General features: G+C 32.7%; 2 protein-coding genes across 3 annotated transcripts; both read left to right on the forward strand.

Annotated features, from left to right (window-relative positions):
• Window positions 1-1,358: 1,358 nt before the first annotated feature.
• Window positions 1,359-19,226, forward strand: LOC126723259 (dol-P-Man:Man(7)GlcNAc(2)-PP-Dol alpha-1,6-mannosyltransferase). Of its 2 annotated transcripts, none has more exons than XM_050426585.1 (20): window positions 1,359-1,514; window positions 2,023-2,064; window positions 2,191-2,236; window positions 2,675-2,761; window positions 3,989-4,044; window positions 4,877-4,994; window positions 6,229-6,287; window positions 7,515-7,586; window positions 9,652-9,715; window positions 9,842-9,945; window positions 10,473-10,544; window positions 11,978-12,064; window positions 12,424-12,491; window positions 14,568-14,636; window positions 15,189-15,271; window positions 16,016-16,115; window positions 16,808-16,873; window positions 18,649-18,742; window positions 18,833-18,923; window positions 19,000-19,226. In XM_050426585.1, exons 1-19 carry the CDS (start codon window positions 1,386-1,388, stop codon window positions 18,911-18,913), a joined length of 1,497 nt encoding a protein of 498 aa, XP_050282542.1. In that variant the 5' UTR covers window positions 1,359-1,385; the 3' UTR covers window positions 18,914-18,923; window positions 19,000-19,226. The 2 variants fall into 2 exon arrangements, with proteins under 2 accessions (XP_050282542.1, XP_050282543.1); XM_050426586.1 differs by having other exon boundaries at window positions 18,833-18,918.
• A 1,428-nt stretch (window positions 19,227-20,654) lies between these two features.
• Window positions 20,655-21,245, forward strand: LOC126722355 (PRA1 family protein F3-like). The gene has a single exon (XM_050425508.1). The coding sequence runs from the start codon at window positions 20,655-20,657 to the stop codon at window positions 21,243-21,245; it is 591 nt and encodes a 196-aa protein (XP_050281465.1).
• The last annotated feature ends 4,607 nt before the right edge of the window (window positions 21,246-25,852 follow it).

Consider the following 25,852-nt stretch of genomic DNA (forward strand, 5'->3'; position numbering starts at 1 on the left):
CAAATCTAAGATTTTCCTCAAATTTAAGAAGTTTGGCAAGTTTGGTTCTATTTTTTTTTTCCTTTAAGTTACAAGAACCGGTTTAATTGCACTGGTTCCAAGTTGAACTTGCAGTTTCCAATTTTTCTTGCTTTTTCTTCAATTTTTGGTTTTTGATGATAACCGGACTAGATTAAGGTTCGATTTTCGATTGAATTGACTGGTCCAATTTAGTTTTTACAACCATAATTTCAACTATCTTCTTTTACTTGTACTTGCTTCTGAAGGGTTTGGGTCCCTTATCAAGGGCCTTACTCAGTAGTCAGTAGTGCTAGTCAATTTTGTATATAGTAATTATTGCATTGGTAGCAAAAATATGCACATGACTAGGTGAATCCTTAAACACTTTTTTTTTTTTGCTGCCCCATAACTTGGTATGCAACAATTCCTGCATATAAGTATGCAACAAAACATTTTTTTTTTTAATTTTAATTTTTTATATTTTACATTTTATGCCAAATATATTAATTATGTGACTAAAATTGAAACATATTAGTTATATGACCAATTTTGAAACTCAGAGTTCTAAATCTAATGTGAAGAAGTGAAGTTACTAAAACTTGAGTTCCACTAAAAACTTAGAAAAAAATTATATTGTTTCTTGATTTTCTTCATAAAACTCAAGATTTTGAGTCCCTTTTTGGAACTTAGAGAGGGACTTGAATTCCAAAAGTGGTGGCCTAACAAAATTGTTTCAAAATCGATCACCTAATTTATATGTTTAGGAAATTAGGCTAACGGGGAAAAATTTCCATCTAGGAGCTCCTGCAGTCTTGAAATATCTATTTCAAATTGTGCAAATAGCTAGTAGTTACTATCAAAAAAAAAAAAAAAAAAAAAAAAAAAAAATTCTAGTAGTTGTTAATCACCTTCCTCTTCTGAAGATTTTTGCAATTGCAAGTGTTCTTTTAATGATATTCCTCGTTTATTATTATTATTATTATTATTTTTTACTTTTTGATATATATATATATATATATTTATTTATTTATTTATACTCTAATCTAATCTAAGTGTATATGTGTGTGAGTGTGAAGCTCTCGTCTGGAGACTTGAATCTTGGCCTTTACCCCCCCATAAGCACTTATACTTGTGGAGTGACTATTATACCAAATGTGCGCATGATAATTTTTGATATATTTAATAGTCTTTTTGTTGTTTTTTATTATTTATTTATAAGTTTTTGGACTGAGCTCATGAGCACAACATGGGCTGTAACGTAATGGGCTATGACAAGAATGTCCCAGGCCTTTTCCCTAAACAACATAACTAAATCCGAAGCCCAATAACTCAACTAGCATCTAATTAATCAAGTGCTCTCTCTCTCTCTCCCTCTCTGTGTGACAATGGCTTCCAATTCCAAATCTTCAACACCTATGGAGCGTTACGGCTACGATGTACTGTTGGGATCAATCGCTGCGTTCTACGTGATCATGATTCCGTACACCAAGGTTGAAGAAAGCTTTAACGTTCAGGTACTTCTCTCCTCTTCTTCTTCACTCGAATTTTCCATTCCATTCAACTCAAAAAACATTCAATGTATCAATTCCTGTTAAATTTCCTAGACACTAACAAAAAATCTTAACTTTCTGAGCTAGCAAGATTGATTATACCCTGTTCGGTTTAGAACATTGACAAATTTTAGAAATTTAAAAAAAAATTGATATTTCAGTTCAAAATTCTTACTCAAAATTTCATATATATATATATATATATATATATTCAAGGCTAAACCATTGACTTTATGAGTCCATTATTTCAAAATCAACTTGTTATGCCCAGTTTGGTTTAGAACATTGACAAATTTTAGAAATTTGAAAAAAAATTGATATTTCAGTTCAAAATTCTTACTCAAAATTTCATATATATTGTGGCTTCTATAGCATTTGAGGCTAAATCATTGAATATATGAGTCCATTATTGCAAAATCAACTTGTTATTGCATATATACTTTGCTAAGTATCTCGGGTTTTGTTTACTTAGGCAATGCACGATATTCTCTATCATCGGCATCACTTGGATAATGTAAGTTTACTTGTCTGTATCTTCAATATCATTTGTATGTTCTATTTACTACGAACTTAACAGATGGCTTTTGATATAATTGCTTGGCTTGGTTTTTTTGTTTTTGTTTTTGTTTTTGGTAATCAGTATGATCATTTGGAGTTCCCTGGAGTGGTTCCTCGCACTTTTATTGGTAAGTTTTTTGATTCTTCTAAGGTTTGGTTAGTGATTTTTCGTGCTTGTTAATAAAATTTTTAATATATTTAAATATTGCTAAAACTCATGATATAGGCCCGTAATGTAGTTTAATACAATTCCATATCTGTTGCAATTATTTTTGTTTAAATTTGAGGTGGATTCTTCGTGGTTTATTTTATGATTTATATTTCATATGATTGTTCAGCATTATACATTTTGTGCTTTGATCTCTCTCTAGCGATTTTCCTGTGCTTAGATTCTTATGTGTATACACTGGTTTTTGTTTTTATTTTTTGAGATAAATGAAACCCATTAGTCAGAGTTTACTAGATTTTTAATGAATTCTGCTAAATGTATGAACGAGTCCATGAAAATTAAATCTTTCTTCCAGTAGATTAAGTTTACTTCTTACAAAGTACTGTTGTTCCTGTAGGTGCCTTGCTTGCATCAATTTTGGCGTCTCCATTTATATTAGCAATGAATTTGCTACACTTGCCAAAGCTTTATGGTCTTATTGCAGGTTAGTTCTTCGGATACTTTGGCACCCATTGAATGTGTGTGGGTGTGTAACTATAAGATTCAAGTCAAATTTCAAATTTGGTCCTAGTGGGGTTCTGGTCCATATGTCATTTGAAACATGAAATTAAACAAAACATATTTGCTTCTTTTTTCTTTGACTTTTCTTAGCGGTGTATTACTCAGTCTCTCTTCACATGTATAAAGCATCTTAAGTGACTCTCCCTTATCATTTTTTTAATAAGGGCTACCCTACCTTGAATGTATGGTTTCATTCCGTATCTTATCCTTCGTAACACTCTCACATCCATCTTAACATTCTCATTGTATGAACTTGTTGCTTACTAACAGCCCAACATCCTCTAGGATGGAGCGTAGCTGGTCCTGTAGTACTCTTATGCAAAATTTCCTTCAACTTAATAGGTGCATTATAACTTTTCTGATTGCCATAAATTTAAAACTACAAAGAAAATCAAAATCATGCAAAGATGAAGAAGAAGGAAAAAAAGAAAAAAGAAAAAGAGAAAGAGAATTACATCGCAAAGTGTTTAAAAGCATGTATTCGAAAATTTTAAGCTAGGAGGTGGAGATACTCAATTAGTACATAAACACGTATCTAATTGAAGTTGGACACTTTATTTAACACTTCTTTGTCACATACTGGCTTAATTGGAAATTGAAGAAATCCACTATAATTAGCTCAACGGAGCTTGCAACAAATGCAAATACGCCATGCATGCATGTGAAGTCCAAGAGCAAAGAAATCGACTATGATATCATGTTGAAGCATTCCTCCCAAAAAGCATAAGCTAGTAGATGGAGAAACCCAAGTAGTACATAAATTCATAGTCAAGAGTCATGACCATGCACCAACTGATGTGAGGCACTTTCTTTAACATGGCCCTTCATTTTTCTACCATATATGTCATCGTTTCTTTTGGTTTTGTTTCTTTCAACAGTATAATATAAATAGTTTAATTGCTTTTATATGCTTCCTAAAATTAGTGTATTGAATGCTTGGCATTGAAAATTCCTCCTTTTTCACTTTATTATTTTATTTTTGTATTTTTATACCCGGATTGTAGTGAAAAACCCTCCCCCCCCCCCCCCCCCCCCCCCAAACCCACCCAAAAAAAAAAAAAAAAAAAAAAATTCTATCTATTTCATTATGTTATATGGTTCATTTGTTACATTAAAGTAGGCTAACCTTTTTTCAATTTCTTTTGTCTAGTTCGCTTGGCATTAGGTTGCATCATATTAAGCACTCTGCGATTTTTCCGTCTCCAGGTATGTTTGTGTTGTTCTCCATTTGGGCACCAGTATTCATTTGTATCTACTTATTATGGGAAATCCACTCTTTTGCTGGAACCATGAAATTAAACTTGTTGCTGGATAATTTTTATGGTCAAATCTATTATGCCTCGAAAGTTCAATAGTTAATGACTGAAGAATAAGGTCTTGCATGAAGCCTCTGCCATTTACATGTCTTGATTTAAATAAAATTTTAGGTTGGAAATAACAAAATCATGCTGCATGTCCTAGATAAGTTACCCCTCTTGGAACTGAAAAGTGATTCTCATCTTGCATGGCCAGTATACCTGATAAACATGATTGAATTGAAGATGCTTGTTTTAGCAGTACAAAATAACTGTCCTTCAATCTTAAGTACACCTAGTGGTTGCTGACACCAGGGAAAAACAAGAAAAGTAATCTGGCCATTATGATATTCAATAACATGTAATAAACTATTCTAAATCTTTTAATGTTGGTATGAATAAACAATCAAAACTTTTCAACCGGAAAAAAAAGGGAGAACAATCCATGAACCATCAGAATTACCCTTGGTAGACTTGGTTATAAGGATCTGGCTGCAGTTGATACACACAAACTTGAATTTTGTTTTTCAACAAATAAAATTGCCTTATACATAGATAATATTCAATTTCATTATTTACCCAAGAATTATCAAATGTGTAACTAACCCCAAATCTCCTTTTTAAGACAAATAAGATGCAAAACCACATATTTTGTATTCATTTTTTTTCTTCACTCTAAAGGTTTACCCTTTTGATATTTAATTTTTATTGAGGTTGAAGTTACTTTTTTTTTCTTGGATCAGGTCAGAGATAAGTTTGGAAAGCACGTAGAAGCTTTCTTTGTAATACTAACTGCAATCCAGTTTCACGTGCTGTTCTACTGTACACGTCCTCTTCCTAATATACTAGCTTTTGGTGTAGGTAATTACTTATTGCAGTATCTCTTCTATGCTCCTTGTCTTCCTTGTAAAAGTAGTTGGTATCTGTTGCTGGCTGCTCCAAAGGAGAGTTGTGTTTGCTTTAACAACATGTTATCTAGCTAACACTTGCACAAGTGGTTCATATGCTCTTTGTAACAGAAGCTAGTACTATGTTGGAGGAATTTAGATCAGTAGATTTAATTAATTTTTTAATTAAGTTGCTGAGCTTAAATGACTATATGGAATTTGCTGATTCCTATCATATATATAATTTTTGTTTACTTTTGGCTCATGTATGATGCTGTTAAAGAAGTGTAATGGACTGAAAAGCTCAGATTTTTGCTTGAGTATGTGGCAAATTTGGAGGGAGAGGAATAGGAGGTTGAATGAGGGGCAAGAGTTTGGATGTCTTTTGACAGGGTAGACCAGAAGATATGCATGGCTTTATAGACTATTGTATCCATGCCATAGTAGATGAATATCGGGGCATATTGCTGATATACCCAGTTCTCTTTGTACCTTTGTATTTTAGTTACAATTAAATTTCTTTTACTTATCGAGAAAAAGAATTTTGCTTGAAGTTGAGGTGGATAAAATTGCTGTGTCTGATACTCTGATTAATTCTATATTAGTCATTTTGTGATTGGAACCGTAGTTGTTAATTCTGTTCTTTTTTGGCTGCAACAAGTCAAATCTTTAGCAAACGATTATTTGGGTAACTGGAACCATTTTGCTTTATACACCATTACACTCTTCTGTTTCTTTGTCTCTAAGCCACAAGTGAAACATCTTGTATGTTTGACTTGAACCCTCATGTGATGCATCTTTGAGACAGGGGGACACCTTAATTATAAGGTTTTTTTGTACTTTTCTTCATCTTCTCTCTCTCTTTTAATACCCCCTGCCGGGCATTGTGCGTCATGCAATTGCTTTTTTTAGGATTTGTTATGTTGGTGTCCTAATTGGAAAGATTAGAGAAAGACTGAGATTATCACTGTACTTCTTTTATATGTTTTCTGCATTATTATATCACAGATAGGGATGGTATGCCTGGCATGTGATGCATTACCATGTTCTCATTGTAAAGTAAAGCTGACTGTTGCTCTTACAAGAGGATGTTTGTTGCTGATAAAGGGTTTTTGATTTTAATATTATTTTTAAGTTTAAATTTTAAAATACCGATGAGTATGTCATGTGAGGTGACTCTAATTTTCTTTTATACTTATCTGTTGTAGTCAACTTGGCATATGGGTATTGGCTAAAGGGGAATTTTTTCACAGCTTTGAACTGTTTGGTATGTGCCCTATTTACTATCAATTCAGATTACACAGTTCTAATTGTACTAAATGTCACTAGCTCTTACATACTTAGCTCTATTATACTTAACAAAATCTTGTGTATTGAGGTTTATAATTAGATTAAATGCAAGCCATTCTGAAATTCATTGCCTATTTCAGTATGCTTTCTGTGTCCTTCATAATTGAAAAACTGTACATATCCTATTGCTGCATTTCATGAACTTTGGAGAACAATGCCATCATCATACCACTTTGCAAAATAAATTAGGGTTATTGTTTGTCTCTTTGGCAATGTCTAATTGTGATGGCATGCACTAAGAAATATTCAAGTTGTAATAGACCTTGTCAAATGGTTGAATAAAGCCCAAGTGATCTCCAGGAATTTTTCAAAATTTAGCAAAGGTGAGTGAAGAAATCAAAGAGTGATTGTTGACTGGAAGTTATCCCGTTTATGTTTTACAAAGGTTGCGGTTATGGCAGGCTAAAGGGGTAATTATCGTTTCATATTTTTTGATAAGCAAATGGCTAAAGAGGCCTTTATGGAAGAGTAAATATGTTTTTGCCCTGAAAGGGGGAGTGGGGTTTTAGGCTATTAGCATTGAACAAAGACATCAAGTATTTAAATACACACACACACACACACACACACACACACACACACATATCTATATATATATATATATTGTATAAAAATAAAGCCATCAATTGAAATGCCTTGGAAACATAAAAAAAGAAGTGAAAAAGGATAAACACTAAAAATTTAAAAGTGCCATGAGACTATTTTTTAGCTAAATAAGTGCTGTGATTCTGTGAATATTTAAAAGCTAAAATCCTTGGACCAAAACAAAACATAAGTGTTGGGTGTCTTACTGTGCATCAGAGAAGCTTTTTTCCCTTTTTTTTTTTTGGTGGTGCCAGAGTAGTTTTCTTCTCATTGGCACTGCCTTTCTTTTTCCCTATGTCAGGGGGGCAGAGCTTTTAAGAGGGGCTCCCAAATACTAGAGCAACAGTACCTATAAGAAATTTTGGGAGGAGTCAGGGGGAGCAATAGCGGCCCCCCCACTTGGATCCACGCCTGATATTATATATTTATATATATACACACTGATATTTCTGTTCTAACATTTAATTCAATATTTTTTATTTTATTTCTTACAAGTAGAGTCTTTTTATGATCTAAATTGCATAAATCTTATTATGATTCTCTATTTTTTAATGATCAGATTTTTGCTACTGTCATCTTTAGATGTGATATGCTGCTACTTCTTGCCCCTCTTGGCCTGATGCTTCTGTTGGTAGGTTGCTTGTGACAATATTTCTTATTTTTGTTTTCGTTCCTCCCACGCCCCCCCCCCCCCCCCCCCTCCCCCCCTTTTCCCTTTTTATCTTGTTAAGCTGGATAATCTTCTTAGGATCTTGTCAGATTGTGACTTTGAATTCTTACAATTATACCTGTTTTGTTTCTTGGTTAAACATTTCTTTCCCTACAATTTTTATGCGAATGTATGTAATTGGAAGAACTTGGCTGAGTTACTTCATTAAATTCAGTTACTAGTAAAAGTTTTTCATTTGAAACTTTACAATTGATACACTATATTACCTATTATTAAAAAAAAAAAAAAAAACAATTGATACACTATATATATGTATATATAAGGAATGCATGAGAAAATGTGAAAACCATGCAAATGAAGATGCCCAAGGACTATAAAAGTGACCATGTAGGATCATTTTAGATTCCTTTGATCTTTTGCATCAGGAGGCCACCTAATTTATAATGTTGGAATTCACAACAGCAGGCACCAACTCTCCTAATTCAAGATTCTTACATGGCAATTTTGGACGTGTTCAGTAGAATAAGTACTTTGACATCCAAAGCTCTTGAGCTTCTGCCCACCACTTAACAAAGAATCCATATATATATATATTGGATAAGTTAACAACGAAGCCATTATTCATGTAGCAATCATGATCAGAAAGATGGTTCAAGTAGAATAAGCACTTTTAAATCCAAAGCTGTAGAACTTATGCACACCAGTTAACAGAGAAGCTGTTACCCATATTGAAATCAAGTTCAGAACAATTGTGCAAACGTAATTACAAAATCGAATATGGACCAAAAATTTGTTGCGGACAGTAAATATATGTGTGTGTTGTGTTTAAAGACTAGTCATAAAAATGATGGCTGAGCTCTAATTCTAAACTCAACTTTCTATGGTAAAACTGATTTATATTCTTTAATTGATTTGGAGGATATTATTTTAATTGTTGGTGTATCAAATCACTCTCTAAATGCTTTGTTTTTTTTTTTTTTTTTTTTTTTTTTTTTAAATAATTATTTTCTTAAAATTCAAGCCTCTTGCATTATATAATGAGATTTTTATCCTTTTATTGCACAGATTGGGAAGACTTTTTATGCTGCTTAATTTTTTTCCTGGAGCTATTGTTTTTTGTTTCAGTAATTTGTATTAGGATTGTGAATTCATTTTTATATGATTCTCAACTTTAATTAGATTAAGAGGTTAGTCTAAGATGAGGAGCACAGTGAAGTTTACTTAAGTTTATAATTTTTTTTTTTAAAATAAATTGTGTTATTGTTGCATGTCTGAAACTTCAAGGTCAGATATTAAAGGTTACCTGGGGTCTGTTTGGATTGAACTTATTGTTGCTGAAACTGAAAACTGAAAACTGAAAGTACTGTAGCAAAATAATTTTTAAATGTGTGAATAGTATCGTGGGACCCATTTTTAATATTTTTTAGTGCGTGAACAGTGATAAACAGTGCTGCTACAGTACTGCTACAGTACTGCACTAGAGTGCTTATTGTCCCTAGAACACGTGAAGTGAGGGAAAAAAAAAAAAAAAAAAAAAAAAAAAAGGAAAAACGCAGCTTGGATTCAGCGGAAAACGCTGAATCCAAACGGCACCCTGATGAAAACTGCCTATGATATGGTCACTGGTTGCTTCTTGGCTCTCACTCACAACATAAATAGAAATAAAAATCTCATGTAGAGTCTAACTAATCACTAACCATACCCTAGTCATGCTATGTCTCTATTGGTGTTGCATTGATTACATGCTTAACATAGCATGAGACAATCTTCCATTAAGATACAATTAGAATGGGGTTTAAAACTTAGCTATTTTCAGGCTGTATGTTGGTATGTCACATTTCCAGCTGGTGGATAATCTCCTAGCTTGAACTGATTTCTGTAAGTGCTCCAAGGAGCAGATTCTATCATTAGCATCAGCACATATAGTTTTAACCAAGCTTTCATCTCTACAAACTTTACCATAGCTTCCTGTATTTCTTTCAATCCATATATGGTATATAAGAGAATTTAATTTCATCAATGACAGATGAAATCAATTTCATTATGGGAGGCATTAATACGCTGCATTGGGATAGCTCTGTTGTGCATAGGTTGGTTAATTGTTCATTCATTTTTATTGCAATTTGACTTGATTTAGCCTTCCTATCTAATTAGAATTGGCCATTTGATGAGAACTCCTGATCTAATATCTACTTTTGAAATTCTCCTCAGTGCAGGTCTCACCGTGTTGGTTGATTCCATTATGTGGAAGAGGATACTGTGGCCTGAATTTGAAGTTTTTTGGTTCAACTCTGTTCTGAATCGAAGTTCTGAGTGGGGTGTATCCTTTCTAAAAGAATTTTCTATTGCACCTTCAATGTGTTGTACAATTGAAAATGTGTGTTATGAATGCTTTATGGGAAATTTTAATTATCCATCTGGGTCTATGATTTATTTATATTCTTACTCGTATACTTTTTTTCCTCTTTTGGATCCATCTGAGCATGACATGCAGGTAAGGCTACTTATCTGTTTGCAGCTTCATTTTGCATATTGTTGAAATAAACACTGCAGAGTTGCATGCAGCTTCGTTTCACATGTTGTTAAGTTTAAACAGTGGTGAGTTGGTTGGCTCATAGGCATTCTGAATACTGTTTAATGAGGTAAAAAGACAAGGCCTGCTTGTATTTGGAAGAGACTGAAGCATGGCAGTACAATGCTAACTGCAATCAGGTAGTTACTTTTTGGTGCCTACACAATAGGAGTCTCATCTGATGTTTTCATAGTTGATTCTGAAAATGCAGTAATAAAGAAACTATATATTTATTTGAATTTTACTCTGTATTCCTTAACATCTCTTATTTTTAGACACATTCCTTTCACTGGTACTTTACTTCAGCATTGCCACGCTCATTGCTTGTTGCATATCCTCTTTTTCTGGTGAGTTTTGCAACTAGTAAAAATTTTTCTTTATGCATTTGTTAAGGTTTCTGCTAAGCATCATACAACTGCTGAAAATGGTTGCCTAACTTCATTTGGATGGTGGCTTATAGTTCTTGTCATTAACTTTGTAATGATGTGCATTTGATATGGTCTTTGATGTAGGATGGTCCTCTGGATTGGATATTAGAGTTGCCTAACCTCAATATAAGTAGGCCAAAAGGTTCTCGATATTGTGGTTTGTTGAACCTTTTTTTTCCCCCCGATGAGTAAGAAAATTTTAGTAAATACAAACGCCTCCGAGTACACAAGAAGTGTACTTAGAAAGCTGTTGGGGTTTGTTGATCTGAAGGCTCTTTGGGGATTATGGAGGTTTTGGAGTTAGAATAATTCAAGAAAACAAAGGAACACTGGTGATGTCCAGTATCTGTGAACAGTAGCAAGAATAATAACCTTCGTGTTTAGGAATTTTTGGTGTTGATTGGTGGTGGGCTCTCTTTGGGTTCATGAAATAGGATTTTGGGATTGATTGGGCTTGAAAGGGGGTTCGTTGAGATATGGTTGTGGCCACTTAGAAAGTAGATGAAGGAGAAGAAAGGATTAGGAAGCCTTCAAGTCTCATCTAGAAAAATTTCAATGGAGCCTCACCATTAATAGAAAGCAAAATAGCCAAATTTTTTCAATCAAGCTGTTCAATTGTTACAAGACCACCATCTTATATATTATATAGTGGTGAATCTAAGCATAAGCTGGAAAATTTAATGTCCTATTAGGAAAAGGATTGACTAACCATTAAGACTCAGCTAAACCTAAAAAATAATTAAAATAAATTATTGTCAAGGCCTACCCTTTGCAGTTTTTATTGTCAAAGCTTGCCTTTTGAAAGGAAGACCATTATTACATCTAGCAAATTAGATGTAAAACACTGTGGAATCAATAAAAGAAGCTGGGAAAAAAAAAAAAAAAAAAAAAAACCCCTCAACAGTTGCACTTTTGAGGATGTTTAGAGACCTATTGACCATCTAAAGTCCTGGCTAATCCAGACTTTGTTTGATTGATCTTAGTTTTGGGTTTTACACATTGTACTTCTGTTTATGATTTCCAACATTCTGTTAGATTTTCTATCTGATTTGTTTGTAACTGTTTTAGTACTATGTGTTCATCATCATGGCATAGAGTACATTTTCTATTTTAATAAAATTCTTATTACCTTAAAAAAAAACAAATCGTATACTCAATAAAATGAAATTCATGCTTTCAGTTGGGTCAGTTAAATGGTAAAAGAAATAAATCCATGTTTTTGGAACAAACAGAGAAATTTTGGACACTGAATAATTGTCCTGCTCAAGTATATTGATGTCTATTCTTCTTAAGTTACTGGTTCTATTATTTCTCTCCAATTACTTTACCTGAAAAAGCTATCCTTCTTGCAGCTTGGGATCTTACTCGACAGAAGGATTTTGCCCTTTGTTCTTCCAATTTTATTTTTTATCATACTTTACTCAAAGCTTCCCCATAAGGTATTGGATATTCAATGTAGCTTCATTGACTTTCATTATTTTTTATTTACTCCCTTCATCCCTAAATACATGAAATGTTTGAAATGTCACAATTGTTAAAGAAAAGGTAAAAGTATGGTGATCTTCCCCAAAATTACATTAACTTTCTATTAGAGGTGACACGACTCTTGATAAATATTCTGTTTGTTCTTTTGAACAAAATGTGAGTGTAGTTTTGGATATTGGACTTCCACTTTTTGAAATTTTCATATATTCTGGAATAACTCAAAGAGAAATGTTATCGTTTATTTTGGGATGGAGGGAATATCTTTTTACTTCTTAAGAAGACATATGTGACACCATTTCATTTGTTGATGCAGGAGCTTCGTTTTATTATTAGTTCTGTTCCAATCTTCAACTTATCTGCGGCAATTGCAGCTACTAGAATGTATGTTGCAGATGTTTAATATTCATCATTATCCGAAGTAATATGTTAGAAATTTCTATGGATTGTGGTTATATTTTTTGAACAGTTGTTTAACTCCACTGAAGTTATTACCTATTGTTTAAGAAATAGCACGACACTTTAAGCTAAAGGAAATCAGTGGATAAGATCATCAAGGCTTTTGAAGCTCTAAAGCTTGGTTTGCTTTACCTTTACCATTATGTGTCTTGTGGACCATTTGGTAAGAGCGAAACAGTAAAACGTTTGATGGTGCTGAGCATCCAATTCGTGTTATCAAGCAATCCTTTTTAAGATGTCTATTTGAGTAAATGGTTGTTTTAGGCAACAACCACTCTTGTCCTTTCCAAGAGTTTTTAGATAGCTGGCATTTGAGTGTGTGCATTACCATTGTGTGAAAAGTCTTAAATTAAATATATTTTATCTTGTTTGATAGAAATTATTTTTAATTATATAGAAATAGAGATAAATTGAATGCCCTTCAGTTTACTGGAACTATTGCTAATAAGCTAAGGTCGGATGAAGAAAGAGTTTGAGCTTTCTTCCTAACTTAAGTGTCCAACCTTCATTTATCTGCTAGGAGTCATCCACTTAAGGAAAATTTGTGAGTGATAAAACAGTGTTTTAAGACTGGTGATTCTTCTGTATTTCTTCGTCCTTCTTTTCTTATCTACCCATCCTCTATATTTGCTATTTCTTTCTCATTTTAATGGCCTTTGGGGGATTGGAAAACTTCTCTGTCCGGTATCTTGTATGTTACTTTTCCTGTGATTTGTTGGTGATGGGCCAAATTTATGATTTCTCCATCTCTCTCTTTCTGAGTCTGCCTTCTGTGTAGTCTTTTGCTGCCTGTTGTTTGCAGATTTTCTGCATACTTGTTCTGGTCAAGCCCCAATCCATCTTTATTTTCCTCTCCTATTGATTGATAGCTATGTTGATTTTTTAAACTTACATGCAATAAACCTAGCCTTTGATTTCCATGTTTCTTATTCTTGATTTTTCTTTTTTATTTACCTCATTTGTGTTGGGATTAGATAAAGTTTCATGTAAAAATTGTTTGCGATTGAATTAATTTTGCAAGTTTTAATCACCTGAAATCTGATTGAGTTCCTCCATGTCCCGTTCGGGAATGTCACCCTGCTAAATTAAATGCTAGGACCTGATTTTAGTTACTTATAGTTGTCCAAAGTACTTTAGAATCAATTCAGTAGTCATAGGGCTGCATTATTAGAAATCAATATCATATTATGGGGTTTTGCGAATGGTAAATCTGTGGCAACGTTTATAGAGTCGTTTCCTTTTTGTACAACGTTATTTTTTTTAAATTTAATTTAATTATTATTGTTAATCTTTAGGCTACTTTGTGTCCATTGTACATGAAGTCGTCTTTCTTTAATAAAAGTATTTTTACCTACCCAAAAAAGAAAAAAAGAAAAGAACTATGGGTATCTTTTAAATTTTGTCCTATGATAAAAGTTGGTGGAATGCTATAACGTTTTAACTGTTGAGTGACTTTGGCCTAAATATATATTGGTCTGAACCATTCAATTGGTTATTCTAAACAAGATTGCAGGGTTGAAATCGTATTTGCCTGAGGTAGTTTGCCTCATATTCTATTAGTGCCACTTTGTAAGAGACATTGTTTGGAATTTCATTTAATTTTTGTAATATTACAATAGCAATGGAATTGGCTTGCTGAAAGGATTAAAACATTAATATATTTTAATGGCCTAGTGTGACGACTTCATGCTTACCCAGAAAAAGAAAATTTTAGTGGGTTCATAAATGCGTACATGCCCTCTCTTGAAATATGTGTAAGAAATGCATATAAATGTCATTACCTCTAGACTATAGAAAGCTTCACATTGATGATAAGATATCTGTGTTTGTGTGTGTCTGTACAAAAACATAATTGTATTCTTACAATTCTCATCTTGTTTTAATAGCTTTCAAGTCTCAACTTCAATCATTTTATCATTTTTTGTATGGTTTGCTTTTGTAATCCTTTCTGAGCTTTCAATTGCTGATACATTTTCTAATATTTATCCCAACTTCTTACAGTTACAACAATAGGAAGAAGACTTTCTGGAAGCTGCTTAATTTCATTATGCTGGGATTATTATTAATCAGGTTGGATGACAAGCCCTTCTGTATAACAGCCACAACAAAATTAGTGTAATTTAACTAGGGCAAATGCATAGGCCAGTAATATACTCAGATACTCATTAGTTACGGTTGTCTTTACTTATAAATAGTGTGTTTTACATAGTCCTCTAGTTTTTCTTATGCATTTTCACTGCTTCCATGATGTTTCTGAAACAATTTTGAAACAGTTCCGTTTCTGAACTACTAAAACAGTGCACTAAAATTTTGTTCCCTGGATAGCAATTCAGTCTTATGTCTCAAATTTTATTTTTCCACTACCATTCATGGATGTCGTATTTTGGAAGGTTGATGTACAGGATTCTATCATTTTACTTAATTTCCCTTTCTTATATTATGCAAGAAAATATATTCCCTTTCATTACAAATTTTTGAGAAACTGCAACTTACTGAGGGCGTTTTTGAAAACTTATATTTTTAAACATGAATTTTAATGTGGGAGTTTCATTTCTGAAGGTGGACAAACAATTTGGGTGAAAAATTAAATTTCTCCGCTTGTGCTCATTTTCTATTTTGTAGTCTAGGGTGCACCATCATAACGTTCATGGCTTCCTACAACAATTACCCAAGTGGTCATGCTTTGAAAGATTTGCACCAGATTGGTATGTTCTCTCTCTCTTAAAATTAACATGACAATGGGCTTGGAGTTGCACTTTTGTTTTGATAAGGAATCAACTAATTAACACCAAAAGGAATGCAGCTGTGGTACACAAGAATTATACGAAAAAATGAGCAGTTTAAAGAGACAGCTAGGATTACCTCTTGCAATACAGAGCATCTAAAAACTTAGAGAAATGTTATGTCTATAACATTTTCATAACAAATCCTAAATGGTAGGTTGTTACAGAGTTTTTATTGGTGGGACAAAAAAGTCATTTTAGTGGTAAGTTCAAATTAAAATCAATAACAATTAACCACCTATGATTCGTTGTAAAAATGTTGTGGACGTAACACTTCTCAAAAACTTATGAAAAGAAATAGGAGAGAACACCAACCTGGAAAAGGAACTATGAATAAATTTAGTAGAAGTGCATAAAATGCACATAAAAATGCCTTAAATGAAACTCACACTGCTTGATGTTGGTATAACAATTCTTGCATAAAAACACAAGTTGCATTTATTGGCCATCCCAAATTGGGTGCTAATACGTATAAATATTGTTTGATTATCAGATCTGATAGCAAGTATGACATGTATTCTTGTTTGAGATTCAGGCTTTATAATCTGTTTGATTAGTTTCTCTGAGCTAAAATATTTGGGATGTTTTCTATATTCCCTCTGAATAAAAAGAGAAGAATAGATTATGCTTTTCTGGAAAAATTTTGAGCATTGATTTTTTTGGTAGGTCATCTTCCCAACAATACAAATGAGCAGTGGGTTCATATTGACCCCTTTTCAGCCATGAATGGAATCTCTCGCTTTTGTGAAACTGAGTATCCCTGGAGGTATATCTGATTAATGCTTATTGTAGACTAATTATAACTTTTGACTGCAGTTGTCTATTTATTCTTTTATTTAAAAATGCTGATATTTTGGGAACCAATGATAATTCCATGGGTGCAGCACTTAGATGGTGCGCGGTGACCTATTCAGTGACTATATTCTTAATAATTGCCTTGCCACAAACAAAATGATTCTTTTTTAGGATGGGATTTTTTTACTTATTTAAACATCTATTCAGGACGGGGCTGAGATAACTCTCCTATATATAATTATTCTGTATAATTTTATCATAATCAGTTTATTTTGGCCTTTAACAAAATGGTCCTAGGAAAAATAAGCATTGTGCCAGAGTCTTTACTTTTTGAAATTAAACTCGTCTTTAGACCATTTGATATTGAACAAGGATGGTGAAACATTTCAGTTTTTAATTCTGAGTTTGTTGATATTTTCCTGTTAATCATCATTTGGTCCATTACATGTAAATTTTCTGTTTGTGTAAGTAATCCTGAATAACATAGATAACTGTTCCAAGCAATGCAGCCTTTTTAAATTTTTTTAAAATAAATATTGTTAATTGAGTTCTATTGGCATATTTCTTACATTGGAAATTCTATTTCATGTTTAAGTATATTTACTGTTCTCTAAGGTGCAAAGTTTTTGCATTAATTTATGACTAGACTATTATGTAATGCAGGTATTCTAAAGAAGAAGAAATCCCTCTAGAAGAATTTTGCCACAGAAATTTCACCTTTCTTATAAAGTAAGTTTTCCATCATCTTCTCTTTTTCTCATTCCTAAAAGCATCCTGGGCCAATTTATGGCAATAAAAGTATCTGTGCAGGAGAGCAATCTGTTTTTGGATGTGTCTTGGTCCTTATTTTTAGTTAATGCCTCGTGTTTTTTTCCTCCACTTTTTTCTTTGATGACGTGGAACCTCACCAAGGCAGAGCCCTTTGAGCCCACCCTTGGGAAGTAAACCACGGATATATGACCCCACGCACCAGAATTATGCATCAAATAATCCAGGGAAACTCCTAGTGGGGATTAAAACTAGGAAGTATAGGTCTATAGATCATCCCAAGCCTCAAACCACTAGGCTGCACTCAGACGGGTGTTTTTTTTCCCTCTCTTTTTTCCTTTACACTGGCAGATAGGACTGGATGAGCATTTAAATTCAAAAATTTCAAATTTTAAACTATCCTTAAGATATATAGGCAGTTCAATCTGAACTGGTGAATATTTGCTGTGTTCTGGAAAACGTGAATATTGAAGAGTACTGATAGTTCAGATAATGGGACAGATGTTGACATTGTATTCTATGTTTCGTATGCATTTTTATATAGATTCTGTTCATTTGGCAGAGTTAATATATACTACCTTGCCAAACTAGCTTGATTTTGTATTAAGAGTGAGTTTTTGCATGGTAGTTAGTCTGGAGATTAATTAGGTGAAGTGTTCATTCTGTACTAAAGGCCAATTAAAAATAAAAAGAAATTTGTAGAGAGGATGAACTTCCTTGTCATGCGTTCTGGATGCACTTTTTTTTTTCTTCACTTATAGCCTTATAGGTGATTTATGTTATAAATTAACAGATTTGGTAGAGAGAATCATGGTTGTTGTAGTATAATTGGTGACGATCTTTTAGCCATTTTTAATATATATATATATATTTTTTTTTGAATACTTGAACTATTTTTGGAGGGATTAGTAGGAGGAGGGGTTGGAAGAGATGGAGATGAAAATCCCTTCGTTTTGAAGGAGGGAAATAGAAGAGAGGTGGAGGGAGGGGGAAGCAGAGGAAAATTCCTCCTGGGCCCAGCAAGCTCAATCTGCCAAAAAGTGGGCTGATTGAAAGGAGGAAAGCTGCCCTTATTAAAACTGAGCGACATTTCTCAGTTTTGCCCACATATTAAACCATTTAAATGGGGGCATAATGGTAGAATTATATCTTTATTTTCTTATTTGTTTAATTTTTCATTGCTTCTATTGCCAAGAGCCTTGTAGCTCAATGGCATTGTCTGGTCTCCTTTATGATGAGAATCAGGGTTTTTAAATCCCCCCTCCCCCACTTGTAACAATTGAATATATATATATATATATATATCATCCCTTCAAAAAAAAAAAAAACAACATGAGGGGGAATGGACGCCCTTCACTTATCCTTCCTTCCCCTTTCAACTCCACTCTTAGTCCCTCCTACCAAACATAGTGGTCATGCATTTTAGTAGCTGTTGTTATATTCTGCAAGTCTTTTTGGTTCTTTCTAGTAACCAAAAGAAACATTAAACTAAATACATAATGCTTACTATTGTATTATTCTTAGATAAGGTTGATCAGGCTTTATCAGCCTAAAACTGATTGCCTAGACTTCTATCATCCTTATGGATGGGTTGCATCTGAGGTGAAATTGACAACGCATGCTGTTTTATTTTGTGTTTTTAAGGTGTTTATTTATGGTTTAGAAATTAGTGTCCCCCCTCCTCCCCTTGTTTATTTTTGGTATCTTGTGTCTCATTCTTGTTCTCATCGTTACAGTGAACATCGCTATATTGATGGATTCAAGTGTCTATTCTCTATAAACGGGTTCTCAAGAACTCGTCTTGAAATAGGCTTCCCACCGCTTTTACTGGTAGAGAATGAACACTACCTTGCACTTTCACACATGCAAATGCTTGATATGCTTAACATAATAATAACTTCTTTCTTATATCTTCTGCAGCTTAAAGAGCCCAAAGTTTTCATTCATGGAAATACGAAAAATAAGGATGTTATGAATAAACATTGGCCAGGCTGCTCGTAATTATTGTGAGGTTTGGTCTAATTCTCATAAATGCAACTTAAATCTTGTATAAATTCCACTTGCACCTAACAGTTCATTTTGGGCAGGTCACAACCTTTTGTCTGAGGTTAGACCTGATGGCCCAAGACCCAAGACCAACTGGACTTGATGGTTTACAAACCATGTTGAAGCCTAAACAGCGGTGTCATTTGCGCAAGATTAGTAACCTATTTCCGTTTCTTTGTAATACTTGATGTATGGTCTTAAAATGACTACGAGCATACTCAATGTACAGACTCCCGTGAATGAGAAGGGAACAGATTTTGACCCAACATTTGGCTTGTCAGCGAAGGAGATTTGACATAGTTTGGCATCACACACACACCCACGCACATATATATACAGCAAGCTTAGGGCTTATTTGGTAATGTAGTTCAAATAATAGTTTTTAGTATTTGAATACTGAAAATTGTGGGCCAAAAAAAAAAAAAAAAACGTTTGGTAAGAGATTTCTTTTAGGAGTGTTTGAGTTACGTTTTTCATTTTAGAGAGTTTGAATGCTGAATTTAGAAGACTTTTTTCACCAGTTTTTAGTTTTCAAATAACACTGTTCAATGACAATTTTGTAAATATGTTAAAAACCATAGGTCCCATTTGATTAGACCACACTCAACAGAACTCTCTCATGCCTCCAGGACTTCTTTTCTCTCTCTGTCTCCTACCATTCACGCCTGGCTTTCCTCTAATGCCTCAAACACCTCTCTCTCCCTCTTTCACAACAGATTGGATACTATCTCATAAATTCTTCAGATTCACATTTACTCCTCTATCTACCAATGGCTCTATTCTCATAAATCCTTCACAGCTTTCAGATCCTACTTTAGATCTCCTAACAAATCCTTCCGAACTTTCTATCCAATCCTTCCTCATTTTCTCTCAAATCACATATATCCTATATCTTTTCTTCAACTGCTTCTCTAAATCTCATTAATCCTTATATATGGAATCAGATACAGCATCTTCTTCTGCCTCAATCCTGCTTGACACAGTCAATGTGAGCTGTTTCTCTCTTCAACTTGTTCATTGAGTTTTAAGTAGTTTATAACAGTGTCAATTATTTTTGTGTTTATTAATTCCTCTACAATTTAATGGTCGTTGTATTAAAATTTCTTGGGTTTTATGGGTTGCTGGTGAACTATACTTGTGTGACATTCATACAAATTTGGACTTCTTGGGTCTCAATCCTATGGCTCAATGATGCCTTCAAGAAAAGTAGAATCAATTTACATCATGCACAAAGCCTTTTGACATAAACAACGGGAAGCTTGGCAAAGGAGCTCCAAAACTTCGTTGTGCTCGTATTGTTTGGCATTGCATTGTTGTTTTTTTTGTTTTTTTTTTTTTAATAATTAAAACCATCCAATTATCCATAGTATTAGAAGAAATTAATTATGCATTGTGGACCTGGACCGTGTGATTCATTCTGCTTATAATAACAAAGACATAATCGGTGATACCTATGTTCAAAGTCAATAATTTGGCAAAAAATATAATGTTCAAAGTCAATAATTTAGCAAGAAATATAATGTTCAAAGTCAATAAAATGACGCCTAACTTTTCTTCATAGTGTTTGGATTAGAACTCTTCCTTCACATACAAGGAGAGGTCTATTTCTATTAAATTTTTATCTCTTACACTTGAAGATCATTCAAGAGCATTATTTCTGTAGTCCCTACAAGTCTATAACTCCAATCCAAGCATCATGGCTTCTTATGGAACCATGCAGAGGCCAGGTACCTCCTCAACTTCACCTCCATTGACTCAGCCTGACGACTCCAAAGACACAGCACGTAAGAAGCGCAATGACTTCAAGCTCCTTTGCCCCTTCAACATCCCCATAAGCCCAGAAGCTGCCGCTGTCCGAATTATCAGAAACTTAAGGTATTTCGGATTATACTACACACTCTTTGTATGGATTATACTCTTCATAAGCCTTGTTCCCAGGCGCAAAGTTTCCTTAATTCTCTTGGTGGTCATGACAATTGTGACATCCTTGTACCTAACATTACTGCGTGCACTGCCTAATTCTGTTGTCCTACATAGAATTATTGACAAAAGACTAGTACTGTCTTTGCTAGCCATTGGGACTGCGGTTGAGCTCATTTTGACAAGGGCAGCTATACATCTTGTTGTTAGCTTAGCTTGTGGAATACCAATAGTTTTGGTTCATGCAGTTTTACGGGTTAGTGATGATCTTTTTGTGGGTGAGGAGGCTTGTGCTGCTGGGGAATTGGTTCCTCTTGTACATGGGAAAACTGGTGATGTTGATATTGAATCTCCAGCTTCTGTTTGATTGGATTTTTTTTTTTTTTGGGCCCATTAGATTTTGATTGTCATTTGAGAAAGCAATAAAATAAAAATAACTGACCTGCTATTTTTAAATTATTAGAAATTTTAATTCCAGAAAATCCTCATCCATTAGAATTTTGAAAAGTGTGATTTGTTTTGATTCGCTATTATTGATGGAAAAAAAAGGGTGTTTGGACCTATGGTTGATAGCTGAGTCACAATTTATTTATTTTGCCATTGTTTTTTTTTTTTTGTTCCCTTTTTAATGATAGGAAAATGAAAAGAAAAAAGAAAAATCAAAGTCAAAGTCAAGTCACTGATTTGCAAACTTGACCAAAACAATATAAAAAGAAAAGAAAATTTCTTTTACCAGAAAAGAAAAGAAAAAGAAAAGTGAAATACCTTGGTAAAGTACTAAAGTTTTTCCAACTTCAATTTTTTAGAGCATCAATATTAGCTGTACTAAACAAATTCTATTTTTGCATATCAAAAAATTATTTTATTTATTTTAACACACTATTTTACAATTCACCTACATCAGATATTCTATTTTTCCACACAACAAATTAAAATAATATATACAACATATTAAAATAATCTAAGAAATCATACAATACAAAAATAATAATAATAATAATAATAAAATACAAAACCTAGAGTACCACCACCACCACCACCACTACCCACAACCCACACCACCAGATTGGCCATAGCCACCATTATCAGCCCATAACCACCGAATCACAGAAAAATCAACCCACCACCATCCCCTCCAAATCAAACAACCACAAAAAACCCACAACCCAAAAAAACCACAACAACACTGCAATAACTGCTGATTGAAAGAAATCAGAAACTCTTAGAGGTGTGGATGAGGAAGATGGTGAGAATGGCACTTCGCTAAGAATGGAGCTCCAAACTTAAAATTCTACTATAGCAAATTGCAAATTCTTTTGGCATTTAACACATCTCATGAAGTAGGATTTTTGGTGTGTTGGTGTGCCAATGCTCTTACCTTAACTTTCAAAAGTATCTAATTTCGCCCATATGTCAATATTGGTGCTAATGCCTTATTCGGGAGGGTTTATTTTCATTGATTTATTGAGTTTAAAAATACATTGGATAAAAGTATAGTTGTATCTTAAAAAATAATAAAAAATTTTAAAGGTTGTAAATAAATTAAATGAGTTAAATAAACAGTTTTTTTTTACTATAGAAAAAGTTAAATAAAAAACTTAATTCAACCAAGCGCTATCCAATTGAATTCTACCAACATATAATCATCATGATTTCTCACAATTACTGCATGACCCAAAAAATATATATTTTTCATAAATACTATTACCACATGATCTAAAAGATATATATTTTTCATAAATATGATAAAATTTCAACTTATAACATTCATTTTAGAATTACTTTTTTTTCATAAATCCAAGATACCAATTGGTTTAGGCAGTATTTGATGACAAGGCTTTGGTAAAAATTGAATAACAATAAAGAAATTGAAACACGTAAAGCATATTAATTTCTATTCAATAAACTGTAACACATATGACATTTTCTTTTTTATAAGTACTAGGTGGATTGTGAGGTCACGATTTCAAAACCCATTAGATATATGTATAACTTAGATAGTAGTAAATAAGAAGAAAAAAAAGAAAAAAAAGAGCAAAGGATATTGACCATATTAAGCTAAATACGGAATAGAACATTTTAAAAATAATTAGGAACTCTAATAATGAAAGTTAGAGTATTTAAAATTATTTAAAGATCAATTTGTTACTTTTAAAATTTAGAGACTAAATTTAAAAATTGACAAATTTTAATAACAAATGTTGTGCCTATCTAAATAAAATTCAATAATTACTTTATCAAGAGAACTCCACAAATTCCACGCCTGACTTTCTTCATAGTGTTTGCATTAGAACTCTTCCTACACATAAATACGGAATAGAACATTTTAAAAATAATTAGGAACTCTAATAATGAAAGTTAGAGTATTTAAAATTATTTAAATATCAATTTGTTACTTTTAAAATTTAGAGACTAAATTTAAAAAATTGACAAATTTTAATAACAAATGTTGTGCCTTTCTAAATAAAATTCAATAATTACTTTCTCAAGAGAACTCCACAAACTCCACGCCTGACTTTCTTCATAGTGTTTGCATTAGAACTCTTCCTTCACATACAAGGAGAGATCTATTTCTATCAAATTTTCATCTCTCTACTTTGAAGATCATTCAAGAACATTATTTCTATAGTCCCTACAAGTCTGCAACTCCAGTCCAAGCATCATGGCATCTTATGGAACTCAGCCTGATGACTCAAAGGACTCAACACAAAAGATGCGCAACGACTCAATGCCCAGGTACCTCCTCCGATTTGTCAGAAACCTCAGGTATTTCGGATTATACTACGCGCTCATTCTGTGGAATATACTCTTCATAAGCTTTGTTCCCTGGAGCAAAGTTTCCTTAATTCTCTTGGTGATCATCACAATTGTGACATCCTTGCACCTAACATTACTGCTGCGTGCACTGCCTATTTCTGTTGTGCTACATAGAATTATTGACAAAAGACTAGTAGTATTACTGTCCTTGCTAGCCATTGTAAGTGGGGTTGAGCTCATTTTGACAAGGGCAGCTATACAAGTTCTTATTATTTTAACTTGTGGAATTCAAATCCTTTGGGTTCATGCGTTTTTAAGGATTAGTGATGATCCTTCTGTGGACGAGGAGGCTTGTGCTGCTGGGGAATTGGTTCCTCTTGTACATGGGAAAACTGGTGATGTTGATATTGAGTCTCAAGCTTCTGTTTGATTGAATGTTTTTTACCATAGATTTTGATTGTCATTAGAGAAAGCAATAAATAATTGACCTGCTATTTTTGAATAAATAGAAATTTTATTTCCAGAAATCCCCATCCATTAGAATTTTGAAATGTATGTTTTGTTTTGAATACTATTTTGAGTCACTATTTATTTATTTTGCTGTTTTTTTTTTCTTCCCTTTTTAATGATAGGAAAAAGAAAAGAAAAAAGAAAAATCAAAGTCAAAGTCAAGTCACTGATATACAAACTTGACTAAAACAATAAGGAAAGAAAAGAAAATTTCTTTTACCGAAAAGAAAATTTCTTTTACCAGAAAGAAAAGAAAAAGAAAAGTGAAATAAGTTTTTAAGTTTATCCAACTTCAATTTCTTACCTTAAGTTTCAAAAGTATCTAACTTCGTCCATATGTGAATACTGGTGCTGATGCTTTATTTGAGAGGGTTTATTTTTATTGAGTTTAAAAATACATTGGATAAAAGTATAGTTGCATCTAAAAATAAAAACTAAAAACTTTAAAAGGTTGTAAATAAATTAAATGAGTTAAATAAGCAGCCTTTTTTTTTTTTATTATAGAAAAAGTTAAATAAAAAACATTATTCAACCAAGTGCTATGCAATCGAATTCTACCAACATACTTATAATCATCATGATTTTCTCACTATTATTGCATGACCCAAAAAATATATATTTTTCTTAAATATGGTAGAATTTCAACACATGACGCCTAGCTTTTATATAATGTCTATTTATTATAAGGGCAAGATACCAATTGATTTAGGTAGTTTTTGATGAGAAGGATTTGACAAAAATTGACTAACAATAAAGAAATTGAAACACATAAAACATATTAATTTTTACTCAATAAACTGTGACACATATGACATTTTCTCTTCTATAAGTGCTAGATGGATTGTGAAGTCGCGATTTCAAAACCCTTTGGGGTGTATGTATAACTTAGAGAGTAATAAATAAGAAAAAAAAAAAAAAAGAGCAAAGGATATTGACCATATTAAGCTAGATATGGAATAGAATATATATATATTTAATTGTGAACCCTCGTAACGAAAGTTAGAGAGAATTTAAAATTATTTAAAGATCAAATTGTTACTTTTAAAATTTAGAGACTAAATTTAAAAAAAATTGACAAATTTTAATAACAAATGTTGTTCCTATCTAAATAAAATTCAATAATTACTTTATTAAGAGAAGATTTGAACTTTCTATATCTCCATTGAAAATTCTAATACCAATTTAGCGATGACTCTCGACAACAAAATATGGTGTATATTTCAAAGAAAAAAAAAAGTAATAAGAGTAATACTAGAAAGGGCATAATTTTTTTTCACAACAAATTTCACAAATTTAGAATTATCAAGATTTTATTCGTTTTTATTTGGATCAATCACAAAAACTGCACAATTGTCAGCAATTTACAACTTGTCATTCAAATTGTTAAATAATTTTTGAATTTTTTTTTGTATTTTTTATGAATTATGATTCTAGAATTTTATTCTATGAAGCATGGGTGCGTTTTAGGATTTGGGTGCGGGTGCAGGACTAGGCAATTTTTGAAAAAGTAAGATGCGGGTGCGACGAATAAAAAATTATTAAAAATATTTTTATTTATATTTTCTATATATTTTTACTATTAAAATATTCTTAAAAAACACATTATATGTCCTTGGTTCACAAAACAAAGAAAGATGAGGCAAGAAACGCAAAACAAAAAAGAAAACACAAAAGAAGCAACAAATATTCAAAATAAAGTTGAGGAAG

The sequence above is a fragment of the Quercus robur genome, chromosome 4 (assembly GCF_932294415.1).
Source record: "Quercus robur chromosome 4, dhQueRobu3.1, whole genome shotgun sequence".
Classification (NCBI taxonomy): Eukaryota; Viridiplantae; Streptophyta; class Magnoliopsida; order Fagales; family Fagaceae; genus Quercus; species Quercus robur.